Genomic DNA, 12287 nt, shown 5'->3' on the forward strand with positions numbered 1-12287 from the left:
AAGCTACGGTTAGTGGCCTAGGAGTTCTTTTGTCTTTAAAAGTGCAAAGCTACAGGTAGAAAACTTTGAGTTGAAACTTCTTAACCCCTTCGATGCTGATGACGAGCTCAGCTCGTCATCAGCTACGGCGCTCGTATGCTGACGACGAGCTGAGCTCGTCATCTAACGCAGTATTTTGAAAAACGCCGCACACAGCGGGAAAAGCCGCCGCAGCAAAGTGCTTAAATTACTTGATGGGGATCAGGTTGTTATTCGTTCGATGGAATAACAAAATGGCAAACGGTATTGCAAATTTGAAACATTCAATAGATGCCTTACGGTTAGGAAAATGTTATATCTAGAAATTTAAGTAAGTTGATGTTTACCATGGTTGCTTTCACTCAGTGGCAATGTTAGTCTCTTTGTAGCTTCAGCCATCTCTTGTGATCTTCACTTGTTGTCTCGTTGACTAATTGTCCTTAGGTGTTTTACACAGTAATTAGAGCATCATGTTGAATAGCATCAAGATATTATTATGTTATGTTCGTATTGATGTCATAAAGCTACCAGCTCCTGTTTGTACATGCTTAATGCAAGAGACTGTTTGTGATATGATGCTGAGATTGCATTGCAAGCTGTCTTAGTGTACCTCTATATATAGAAACTTGATCGAAGCCTATATTTCTTTGTTGGAATCTATTGTTAACCGGTCTCTCTATCACCATATTCCTCTAATTCGGGATCTCTGTATTTGGATTTAGTGCTGCATAATATGAATGTATATTTGGCATAGATCTTTATAGTCACTTGCCATTATGTTGTGTTTCTCTCGTTCCTTTTTTGCTTAGAAAACACTTTACACACAAGATGCACCTTTTCACGTGGTAATCACAAGCTATCAGCTGGTTGTTCAAGATGTAAAGTACTTTCAGCGGGTGAAATGGCAGTACATGGTGCTGGACGAAGCACAGGCTCTGAAGAGCAGCTCCAGGTAAAAAATGAAAAAGAGATTGATTGTTGCATAAAAAAACATATATTTCCGAGTGTTATCTAGGAAACAGACTATTTTGGTTTTCTTTTTCCTTTAGAGAAGTGAAAGGGATTTCTAGATCTGTATCAAATAAGCAAGCGTGTTTTACCCTCTTGCTTAAGAGAAATCCCCATTTCTGTCTGTAGACTCACCTGAGAGTGCCAAGGTATTGATTGTGATGGATGCTTCTAACCACAAACTTCGACATTCTGCAGCAGATAGAGGATTTCAAGGAGGCCATGCTACAAGTTTTAGGATGATTCCAGGTTCCCATGAAGTGCTCTCTGGTGCCATTGACTTGCCTGGGCCCCCAGTCTGACTTCCACCGGCACAGCCTTTACCAGCACTGACCCCATTAGGCTTGCCTGGTCCTCAACTTGACTCCAAGCTCCACCTCCGTTACTTTACTGTTGGCCCTGGCTGTAGGTGCCGGTTCTGCCTTAGACCTCAAACACAAATCTGGAGCAGAGTTCTTACATGACTTTTTGCATACTTCATTATGTCACCCAAAGTGGGACAGGTGTGCCCAGACGTGGGTCCCGTGCACCCTGGGTCACTGGAACCAAGTTATACCTGGCGGATAAGCCCATAACAAGGGTAAAACATGTCCACAGTTGCTTGTATTACGGTTGAGGGAGGACCTGACTTGGCAGTTTGGGCTCGACTGTTCCCCCTTGACGCAGGGCCAAGACTGGTTTGCATATAGCTGGGTCCAAACTGAGATGGTATGGTGTGCAAAAGAAAGATGGACTGGGATGCGACCCAAGTAATTATCAATGCCATCACTTTTTGTATACTTTAGTATGTCACCTTTCCATGTGGAGGCAGACCATCATGCTTCCTGCTTTCTTCACTTTGCCACATCATCGGAGGAGGAGGAAGGTCTGTACCAGTTAAACAGTTAGTCACCTTACAGACTAAGGAGAACCCAGTAGATGACAAAGTGTTTGTGGCGTCTCAGGTGTTAACAAGAGAGGGACAATCCAGAAACTGACCTTCTCCAGATAGCAAATGTTTCCATAAACATTAGCGATTCCTTAGTCAGAGCTAAGACCACCACTGCAGCCTTGGCCAGTGTTGTTTTGGTGGGCATCTGTACTCCTCTTCACTAGGTATTACTGCCTTGACTTTCAGGCCCTTAAGGAGAGCCATTTTGCATGCTCTGTCCTGCATGTGCTCTCAGAAAGCACTTGTTTGGGATGTATTTTATATTTAAGAATAGATAGAAGTTCAAATAAAAGGAAATGAAGGACCATATGTGGGCAACATTAGTTCCAATGTATAATTTATTTCTGGATTCTACTGAAGCAAATATTATCAGAACTCTGGATAGTTTACATGTGATAATGTACTAGTGGCTCAACATAGAAGGCTTTGCTAATACTTTATACCCAGTTGATTATTGAATGTTCTTCCTTCAGTCCTTGCATGATATTCTTTCCAATTTATCCTCAATGTTTTCCTTGATATGTTTGCAGTGTCCGGTGGAAGATTTTACTGCAATTTCAGTGCCGGAACCGGCTGCTTCTGACTGGCACCCCTATACAGAACACCATGGCTGAGGTGTGTCTTCAGTGAGAATATTTCTTTTTTGTGTTATGTATATGAGAAAGTTAGATTTTGGTTGGTATGTGTTCAGCATACAAAGTAATTTTTTGGGGAGTTTTTTTCAAAGTAATAGATGCATGATTCAGACGACTGTGTGTGCTTGTATGTGAGAGTTGTCTAGATTTTAAGTGCTTGAAAAAAGAAAGTGGTGGGGGAAGGTTGCTAATGTGACCTTCTCTGAACTGCTGACCTGATCCCAGTGCCCCTAGCAAAGAAGGCTTTTAGAAAGCAGTTGTACCCAGGTACATTAATATGCCATGTTTCAAGTGCCCATTCACAAAACTTTTTTGTTTAGAGAAAACTAACTCCCAGAGCAAGAATCTCTTTTCTCTAAACAAAAAAATCAAGCCCTGGTGTGCAGGGAGTTTTCTCACTGTGTGCGATGGCCAGTCTACATTTTTCGCATCCATGCCTCCTATGTACTGGAATAAAAACAAGCAATGGTTGCACTGCATGAATAGTATGGGATGCTGTCACTGTAACATGGCATCCTTTTGGTGGACATGCAGGCTGGTCAAAGGTCTACAATGGCAGAACCATTGACAGCTCCTCTGGTATAAACACAGCATTTCCTATGACCCTAAAAGGAGTGGTGGAACCGTGTGATTAGCAGACTAGAACTCCACTGATTTGTAGCACTACTCCTACTCCAGCAAACTCTTAAGTAAGGGCCAGTATTTTTAAGAAAATAGATTAATTTTTTTTGTGCTGTCTAGCTGTATCAAGTTTTCACTAACAGTTGATGTTCAAATGTTGCCTCTGCAGTCCTTGAATACTTAACTCATAACTTTATCATTGGATAAGGGTATCGCATGTTTCTAGTACCTTTGTTTCTGCCAGATGATGTGGATGTAGTTATCGGACACCCTTAACTCTTACACGTCATTTTTCAATCTTGATGGCAAGAAAATATCTTGCCCTGTACACAACAAATACTGTTGTCTGCCCGCCAGTATCGTGAGGTGCTGTGGATCTGGAGGATGGAGATCTATTACCATTGCAATAGTAACGGGTGTCTCTTTTGGAAAAAACACTCTCCCACCTTGAGGTGGCATGCTTCATCATGGGGGTTCCACCTCACACCACCAACTATGGTGTGGTTTGGGGCTCCAGTACCCTCGAAACGGAGAAGCTCTTTGTATGGGCATTTGTGATTATCACGCTAGAGTTGAATCTCTTCCCTACTTTTTGTTTTGAATCCTATCCCTTGGGGACATAATAAATTAACTTAGTTCCACCAGGAGTTAGTTTTAACTTGCAGTCCTTGTTGCACCCTCACCTTTTACTCACATAGGAATTGCCAATCCTAAGAGTCCTCCCTGTTATAGCGCACACTACACCATCAAGATGCCCGCAGATCTAGGGCCACCCCACTCCTCCATCACTCCCATCAGTGCCATCTTAGGGTCCAAGGGAATGGGTCTCCCATTGACTCTAACCATATTGTATGCATCCATTGCCAGTAAATGTGAAGTGTGAGGCAATCCCATAGAATTACAAAAAAACTCTTCTGCTGAGTTCTGCCAAAAAGCAAAGTATATGCCACTCGCAAATCAATTTAGCACCAGTAGTGCGAGGAGCGCAAAAAAATCCTTTTTGTTGCCAAAGCCTGCCTGCCAACAACAGTCTCAACAGTTTGGACCAGAGACTTGTCCCTCAGCTGAACGGCTTCCAGAGGAGTTTGCCTAACGTTTACAGTGGTCGACCTCAAATCTGGGATACTAGGTTCGAGTCTCTGCAAGGACACCAACATCCTGTGATTCTGGGTAAATCACTTAATCTTCCCGTATCTAACAAAAATGAATGTGTCCTCATGTAAGCACAACTGGTGCTAGTGTAAAGGGCTCTGATACCCGATACCTTCAGGGCAAGTGTGCACTATATAAAACTCAGTTAAAAAAAAAACAAAAAAAACGGGAGACTGCCAGCCCGTCACAAATTGCCTGCAATCTTCCTTGGAGATTGGGAGCTACTCCCCTGCAGCTATAGAAAACACAAAGTTCAGTTCAACAGGTTGACGCTCCCTGGCTAGCCCGATGCAGCAGCCCTCCAGGAAGAGGAACCTGTGCTCCTGAAGGTCAGATATGCCCCCCCACCCCTGCCAAGTGAGAGAACACCAGGACCAAATGGAGCCGCTCAGGACCAATACCTGGGGTACTGGACCCTTGCAGTAAGCAGAGCCAGTTAGAGTCAAATCTGGGCTCCCACTACACCGAGACCAAACAGCTGTTGAGGACATCAGTGCCTCAGAGACCCACTTCCAGAGTGGTCGAGCAAAGTGGAATCCAATGACAGAATGTATTTAGGAAGTCCAAAACCACATCCCAAAAGACCTATGGGTTAGCTTTGTTTTAATTCTTTGACACTGTCAAAGCTCTGACTGTTTCCTGTTTCCCTTGTTTTTTTCATTTCTGTTATTGAGGTCTGGTGAAGCTGCAGGTTGGCACTAACGAGTCTATAAGGGTTGTTCCAGAGAATGCCTTGAAGTCGTCTGAAACCCTCAGAACAGTGCTGACCTTTTAGCTTTGCCAGCTTTTTTTTGCCCTCCGATGCTGCCATGAGTGGCACACATGCACAGCAGCCACCTTATAAATAATAATTAAAAAAAAGAAATTACATTACTAAGGGCCACATTAATCATTATTTTAAATAGCGATTACCAAATTGCGGTGCTCTGCGAATCGCAATTAGGTAATTGCTATTTGACTGTATGAAACTCCATGAGTTTCATTTAGCGTTTCCTAATAGGTCGCAAATTGACCTACCTCATTAATATGAACGAGGCAGGTCACAATTTGCAACCCATTAGGAATAGCTAAAATCACAGGGATGGTGGCCTGCTGGGGTCAGCAGAGCACCATGTCTGTGATTGCTTTTAAATAAAGTGATTGCTTTTAAATAAATAAAGCAATAATTGTTTTTAATGCAGCCCACTTACCTTAAAGGAAAATGGGTTGCGTTTAAAAATAAATAATCAAAAGTTTTCTTTATATTTTTCAAGAGCAGGCAGTGGTCTGTGGAACCACTGCCTGCTCCTAAAAAACATTTTTAGGAGCATTCTCAAAATAGTAGGGGTCCTTTTGGTACCCCATCCCGAATGGGTTACCACCAACTTGAAGTAGGTGGTAAAATGTGACTGTTTTGAGACTGCATTACGGTCGCAAAACATTCCTACATACCGCTGCAATTCCATATTAGGAAGCCCAATTGGTATTTATTCACAATTCCAAATTGTGATTTGGTAACATAATACCGAATCGCAAATTGGAATTCATACATACCAAAATGCATTTTGGACCGGTCGCAAACGGCCCAATTCTGCAATAGGGCCATTTGCGACCACTAAAAAACATGATATATATGTGGCCCTAGATTATTACTTAGCTGCCCTGCATAAGGGTGAAGTACAGAGACAGCACCGTACACTCAGACAGACAGCACACTCAGCCCGTGGCAAGTTTTAAAAATAAAATAATAACAGCTGACTCGAAGCCAGCTTTTCTGTCCTGCATATCTGTATGTGCTTTGAAAACATGTGGTCCCCAAAAGGAAAGACCTATAAAGAGCTTTTCCTCTGGAATCAGTGAAAAGAGCCGAGTTTGAAGGAACATTGCCAGCTAACCGTGTTAGTCATGGTTATTCACTTGGCTCTGTAATAAAGATTCGACTCCTCCTGCCTGTTTGCAGTTGGTACTGAGAACTCAGCAAAGATTATAAACAGGGTAGCCGCAGAGTGTGTTTCAATTCATCGCCTGCAATTGCAAACTCTGCTCCAGACTAATCCTTTCAGTGTCTTTCTATTCATCAGAAGCATGCATTGACGAGTGTTTGTAGAATGTGCTGAGTGTTCAGGAAGGGATACAGTATTAATTACATTTAACATGCTTAGCTGATAGAAGTAGCCATTTCAGATGTCGCCGTAGCATAGTGTTCTCTGTTAATCTGTAGGCTGGTTTTAACCAAGGTGAGTGATGATATTAATTATTCTGCCTTTAAGTGGCACTGACTTAGTGTGTATGTGTTTGTACCTTCCAAAGATATTGCGCATGTAGATAGCGATGAATGGGGTATAGGTGTTCATGTTAAATGATTATAAGGTTCCTTAACTTATGATTGTGACTAACTTGATCTTGAGTCATCTCTTTCAGCTCTTCTCATACATTTTAATAAAAGTGTGGTTTTCCCTTCCAGCTGTGGGCACTTCTGCACTTTATTATGCCAACCCTCTTTGATTCTCATGATGAATTTAATGAGTGGTTTTCTAAGGACATTGAGAGCCATGCTGAGAACAAATCTGCCATTGATGAAAGTAAGTCTTGCTTTATTGTATTTTAATAGTTTCTGCTATGGAAGTAATCTGCCTCCTGTTAGCTTTTATACTATACTTCACATCAGTTTTATGTTTCCCTTTCATCAGTAATCTCTACAGCACATACTGATCATTACCCGTTTACTGCAGCAGAATATTATCTTTGTAGCATATGTGGCTGTGTACTCATGCTTTGCATACTCCTGACATCTTGTGTTGGGCTTGGATGTTTACAACGTATCTTTCTATAAATAAATGTTTAGAGTTACAAGGTATAGTGACTCCTTCTTTATTTGTGAATGGGCATCACCTCAATGGTTACATTGTTTTTCTCCAAACATCAGGTTTTGATGTGTTTTGGCACAGCATTATCCTTTGTGTGAGGACATATCTCATGAATAGTCATGCCCCTGTGATGTATAGTTATATTACTTGACATTACAAGTGAGTACGGAAGCCATCTCTAGCTATTTACTGGGCACTGGTCCAAGCGAAATCCCCAGTTACATAATGGCTTCACTGAAACCTATGGTGTTTGGTAACAAACACCTCGTAGTATTAAACCCACAATGATTCATTCCTGTAATGGATTTAATAATACATGCACCCAGAGGGTACCTTAGAGGTATCCCCTGAAACCTACCAGCCCTCTAGTGTGCTGGTCGACTGGCCCAGTCCAGCCTGCCACCGCAGACGAGTTCCTGATCCGCAAGGGTGAGAGTCCACGCTCTCCGGAGGTCATGAACAATGCCTACTCTGGAGGGAGGTGTTTAACAGAGCCCACCTCCTTTGGCATGCAAATCTGGTTTCCTTCTGAGGCAATGGGATGCCAACTCCCCTGACCAGGGCCCATTTGGCACCAGACCAGGTGGCAGGAAAATTAGTATTCAGAGAGACGTGTCCATCCTCAGGCTAATTCCACCCCTAAGGTGGGCTGTCTGCTGTGGATACGAAATTTAAAAGACTGCCATCTTGGTGATGGCAGAATTCGGAACTCTGGGACAGGGTTATGCCCACTTCCCACAATAAATGGCCATATAGGGGGGTGTAATGACTCCAGGGGCAAGTAGCCCATTGGCTACCAACCTACACTCCCCATTTCCCCTAACTCTAGTATTTATGGTAGTCCCTGGCACCAGGAAATCAGATTTCTGATTACCTAAGGAGAAGGACACCGAAGAGCCATGAGAAGCAAGAACTGTGGAGAAACAGCTGACTTGGTGCCAACCCTGCCGGGCTGTCTGCTGTTGTATGTATGGGGCACTTGTACAGGGCATTGTTACTGCAAGGAGTGTCCTGGTTCTGTAGTAGGGTATCTCTGTGTGTAGTCATAATCTTGTGAATAGTCCCGCCCATGTGCGGGGATACCGGAGGAAGCGTAATAGTCTCTTAAGTTGTCTTCTTCTGCAGTCCTGCATAAACACTTAGGAGAAAATCAAAGACAAATAAAGCAGCCTAAAACTACAAGGCTTCATTGGCCAGCACTTTATCTTGAAGTGAAAAGGATAGCCAAATAATATTACGTTTTACACATTTTGTAAAGTTTCACACCTAGAGAAACTCTCCTTCACAAAAATCCCTTGACATGATAGAGAGGAAGGGTTGGACAGACAAGCCCCATAGGCTGCCATTATGTGTCTGGACAAGGGTTACCGTGCCTTTAAGGAACTCTACAGAGACCCTCGGTATCCCAGGATGCACAGCCAAAGGCCTTTTACTTTCAGTTCTTTTTTCCGGCTCCTGCTAGCAGGACCCTGGAGCATTGAGCTCAACCTTTTTGGGTATACCTTCAATTTTTGGAGCTTTTCCAGTGTTTTGAATGTTTCACTCGACGTCTGGGGTCTTCCTCTTCCAGTTGCTGTGTTTTTTGACCAGTTTTGCCACCTCTATATTGTCGAAATGCCAGCTTTATTCGACAAGTGCCCTGAGTGTGGTAGGAAGAAGGCTAAATCTGACCCCCACAGAGTGTGCATACTCTGTCTCCCTTCTAGCCATGTCCCTGACTCCTGTGATATCTGTCACTCTTTCTCCAGGACGACCTTGCGTGACAGGGGGAAGATTCATCTCCAAGGCTTGGAGCAGAGGAGACATCAAAAAACAGGTGGGACTTCTGGGCATGGAGGGACTATTTCTTCAGCCTCTGCCCGTGCTTCGGTCTCTGGGGGGCTACCCAGTCAAGAAAAGGCCCAGAAAAGGCACCGGTCCCGGTCGACGTCGATGGCTTCGACGTCGAGAGGTATGACTACCATCTGCTCCCCGTCGACCCAGGGCTCTGGGTCGAAGCAACATTGACTTTCGGCGTCGAGGGGTAGGACGTTGAAACCTCGGACGAGGTAGACGTCGAGGACATCACCAGCATCGACACTCCATCGACGTCGTGATGAGTCCCGAAGAGACAGGCGCTCGCCGTTGAGTCGACACCGCCGTTCGCCGTCGAGGAAAGAAACGTCGACGTCAAGGCGAAGGCACTCGACGTCGGGGAGTTCCTCGATGTCAAGAAGATCGACTTCGAGAAGAGAGACGTCGAGGAGGGATAAATCGAAGTTCTCCTTGCCCCCCCCTTTAGGAGTACGAGGTTCAGCGCTGGGATACTCAAGGGTGACTATGCGCTCTATAAAAACCTAAAATAAATAAAAAAAAAAAATAAAAAAAAAAATAAATCGACGTCGAAGAGGAAGTCGAGACCTAGAACAGTGGTTAGCATCTCCTCATCAGCGACGAGTCACCGGTCGCAGCGGCGCAGACGCTCGTCCTCAGAGAGATCTTCCTCCGGAGCATCCTCCCCGAGGTCTGCTCGTAAGAAGAGGAGAGTTCCTAGATTATCAGACTCTGATTATTCCAGGACCTATTCACCCTCAAGGCCCCGGACACCTACACCTCCTACTATTCCGCAACTTCCTCCTCCTCCGCCTCCGCCTCCTACTCCTCCTCCTTTACCACCGCCTAGGCCTCCACAACCGCAGCCTTTGGTTCGGGCTCCACCTCTTCCGCTCCCGCAGCCTCCGGGCCGGTGGCTCATGCAAGGCCCAGAAAGACAAGGTCAAGATTTAGAGGGAGGCATCGCTCTTGTAGTGGGTATAGATCTTCAACGAGGTCACGTCATCGCCGGCTGAGGGAAAGGTCACGGCCCAGGTACACGGACTCGTCCAGTGACATGAGATATTCTCCCACTTTGTCGGACTCTCCTACGAGAGTTTCGCCTGTGGATAACATTGTGCCTTTCTAGGATGTGCTGCTGAGAGGGGCAGCGAAGTTGGGGATTACACTGATGGTGCCTACCCCTACCACCTCAGTGCTATTTGAAGCGTTGCAACGCAGGCACCTCTCTCGCCCGTTGCTTCCGGTGGTGCCAGGAGTAGAGGAACTGGCCATGGAGCTGTTTCCGACGCCGGCCTCGGTGAAGTCGGCGCCATCCAGACTTCAAAAGAAGTATAGACCCCTGGATTCGGATCCAGCGTTCCTAAGATCAGATCCGGTCCCTGATTCGGTCGTTGTGACAGCGGCCAAGAAGCAGCATTCTACTGCCCCTTCGTCTACGGTCCCTCCCGACAAGGAGAGCTGTCAAATAGATTCGGCAGGGAGAAAGGTCTGCAGTACAGCTGCCACCTCTATGAAAGCGGCGAGTGCATCAGCGCTGTTGGGTTGGTATGACCGCGCCTTGTGGGAGATCCTGCAGCAGTACATTGAGCTCCTCTCGAGGGACAGGAGGGAAAACTTCCAGGAGATCTTTAACGAGGGCATGTTGGTCTTGAATCAGATAATCAGTTTGGCGGCAGACACCTCTCTCCTGGCGGCTCATGGGTATTGTCATGGCATAAACTTGAGACGTCACTCCTGGTTGCGCCTGACCTCTCTTAAGCCAGAGGCGCAGCAGCTGATTGCCAACTTGCCCTTTTCGGGAGCTCTTTGGGACTCATGCGGACGAAGAGATGGCCCGCATGAAGGCGGAAGTGGAAACGCTTAAAGCTGTAGGTTTGGAGAAACCAAAGGAGCAAGGGAAGTCCTTCCGCCCCTTCCAGAGGCGTTATTCTTCCCAGAGATTTCAGCAAGGGCAAGGTCGACAAGCGGGCCAACAGCAGTAGCAACAACAGCAATACCAGCGACAACCCTTCCAAAAGCGCCAGAGGGGTAGAGGCGGCCTAAGGCTCATTCCACCAGGGTCAAAGCGGCTACAACAGCTTTGCTACGTAATGTTCCCACTGCAGATATCTGTAGGGCTGCCACTTGGAAGTCGGTCCATATCTTTGCCAAACTCTACTGCCTGGACTCTGATGCCAGGGCAGACGCTCAGGTTGGGCAGGCTTCGTTGAGAAATCGGTTTGCACAGTAGTGGTTCTTTTTCTGTTTCCCCCACCGCCAAGTTAATTTGTTGAGATGGGCTTGCCATTCTATTCACAAGATTATGACTATACACAGAGACCCCCTACTGCAGAAGGAGTAGTTTCTTTCCTGTAACTCCAGTTCTGTCGTAGGGGTATCTGTTATAGTCATAAGCGCCCGCCCTCCTCCACGGTGGATGAAACAATAATGTACTGAATGCTACAGGCCTGGCTTTATATTCCTTCAAAAAGAACTGAAAGTAAAGGCCTTTGGCTATGCATCCTGGGATACCGAGGGTTTCTGGAGAGTTCCTTAAAGGCACGTTATCCCTTTCCAGACACATAATGGCAGCCTATGGGGCCTGTCTGTCCAACCCTTCCTCTCTATCATGTCAAAGGATTTTTGTGAAGGGGAGTTTCTCTAGGTGTGAAACTTTACAAAGTGTGTAACATTTTATATTATTTGGCTATCCTTTTCACTTCAAGATGAAGTGCTGGCCAATGTAGCCTTGTAGTTTTAGGCTGCATTATTTGTCTTTGATTTTCTCTTAAGTGTCTATGCAGGACTGCAGAAGATGACAACTTAAGAGACTATTTTGATTGCTCCGGGGTCCCCGCACATGGGCGGGACTATTCACAAGATTATGACTATAACAGAGATACCCCTACTACAGAACTGGAGTTACAGGTAAGAAACTACTCCTTCTCTTCACCTCTGTTGTCAACTGGCCAATAACACGAAATCACTAATCCTAATGAAAGAGCCACGTCTTCAGAAGCTGGCCTAACTGCTCGCCCACACTACCACAAATGGAGCATTTGGGGTGTCATTTGTGTCTCAGTAATTCCTTTGGGGATTTCCTGGACTCTTTACAAAGTACACCTCTTTTTGATCCACCATATAAAGAGCCAGCTTCCTGCAACATTCATTAAACATTACTGTGTTGCTGTTCTAGCTCACCAACAAGCTAGAGCTGGTCAGACTGTTCAAGGCTTTGTTTCAAATATCTGCATCAGCCACTGCCTGTACTCCCCTTGAGGG

General features: G+C 45.3%; 1 protein-coding gene across 2 annotated transcripts in view; it reads left to right on the plus strand.

Annotated features, from left to right (window-relative positions):
• INO80 (INO80 complex ATPase subunit) overlaps positions 1-12287 on the plus strand; it is a 545189-nt gene that overhangs the window by 274271 nt on the left and 258631 nt on the right. For both annotated transcript variants that reach the window (XM_086937360.1, XM_086937361.1), the window contains 3 exons: positions 828-970; positions 2488-2572; positions 6809-6926. In XM_086937360.1, coding sequence (XP_086793486.1) covers positions 828-970; positions 2488-2572; positions 6809-6926 — 346 coding nt within the window. The remainder of the gene's footprint in view (positions 1-827; positions 971-2487; positions 2573-6808; positions 6927-12287) is intronic.

The sequence above is a fragment of the Lissotriton vulgaris genome, chromosome 9 (assembly GCF_964263255.1).
Source record: "Lissotriton vulgaris chromosome 9, aLisVul1.2, whole genome shotgun sequence".
Lineage (NCBI taxonomy): Eukaryota > Metazoa > Chordata > Amphibia > Caudata > Salamandridae > Lissotriton > Lissotriton vulgaris.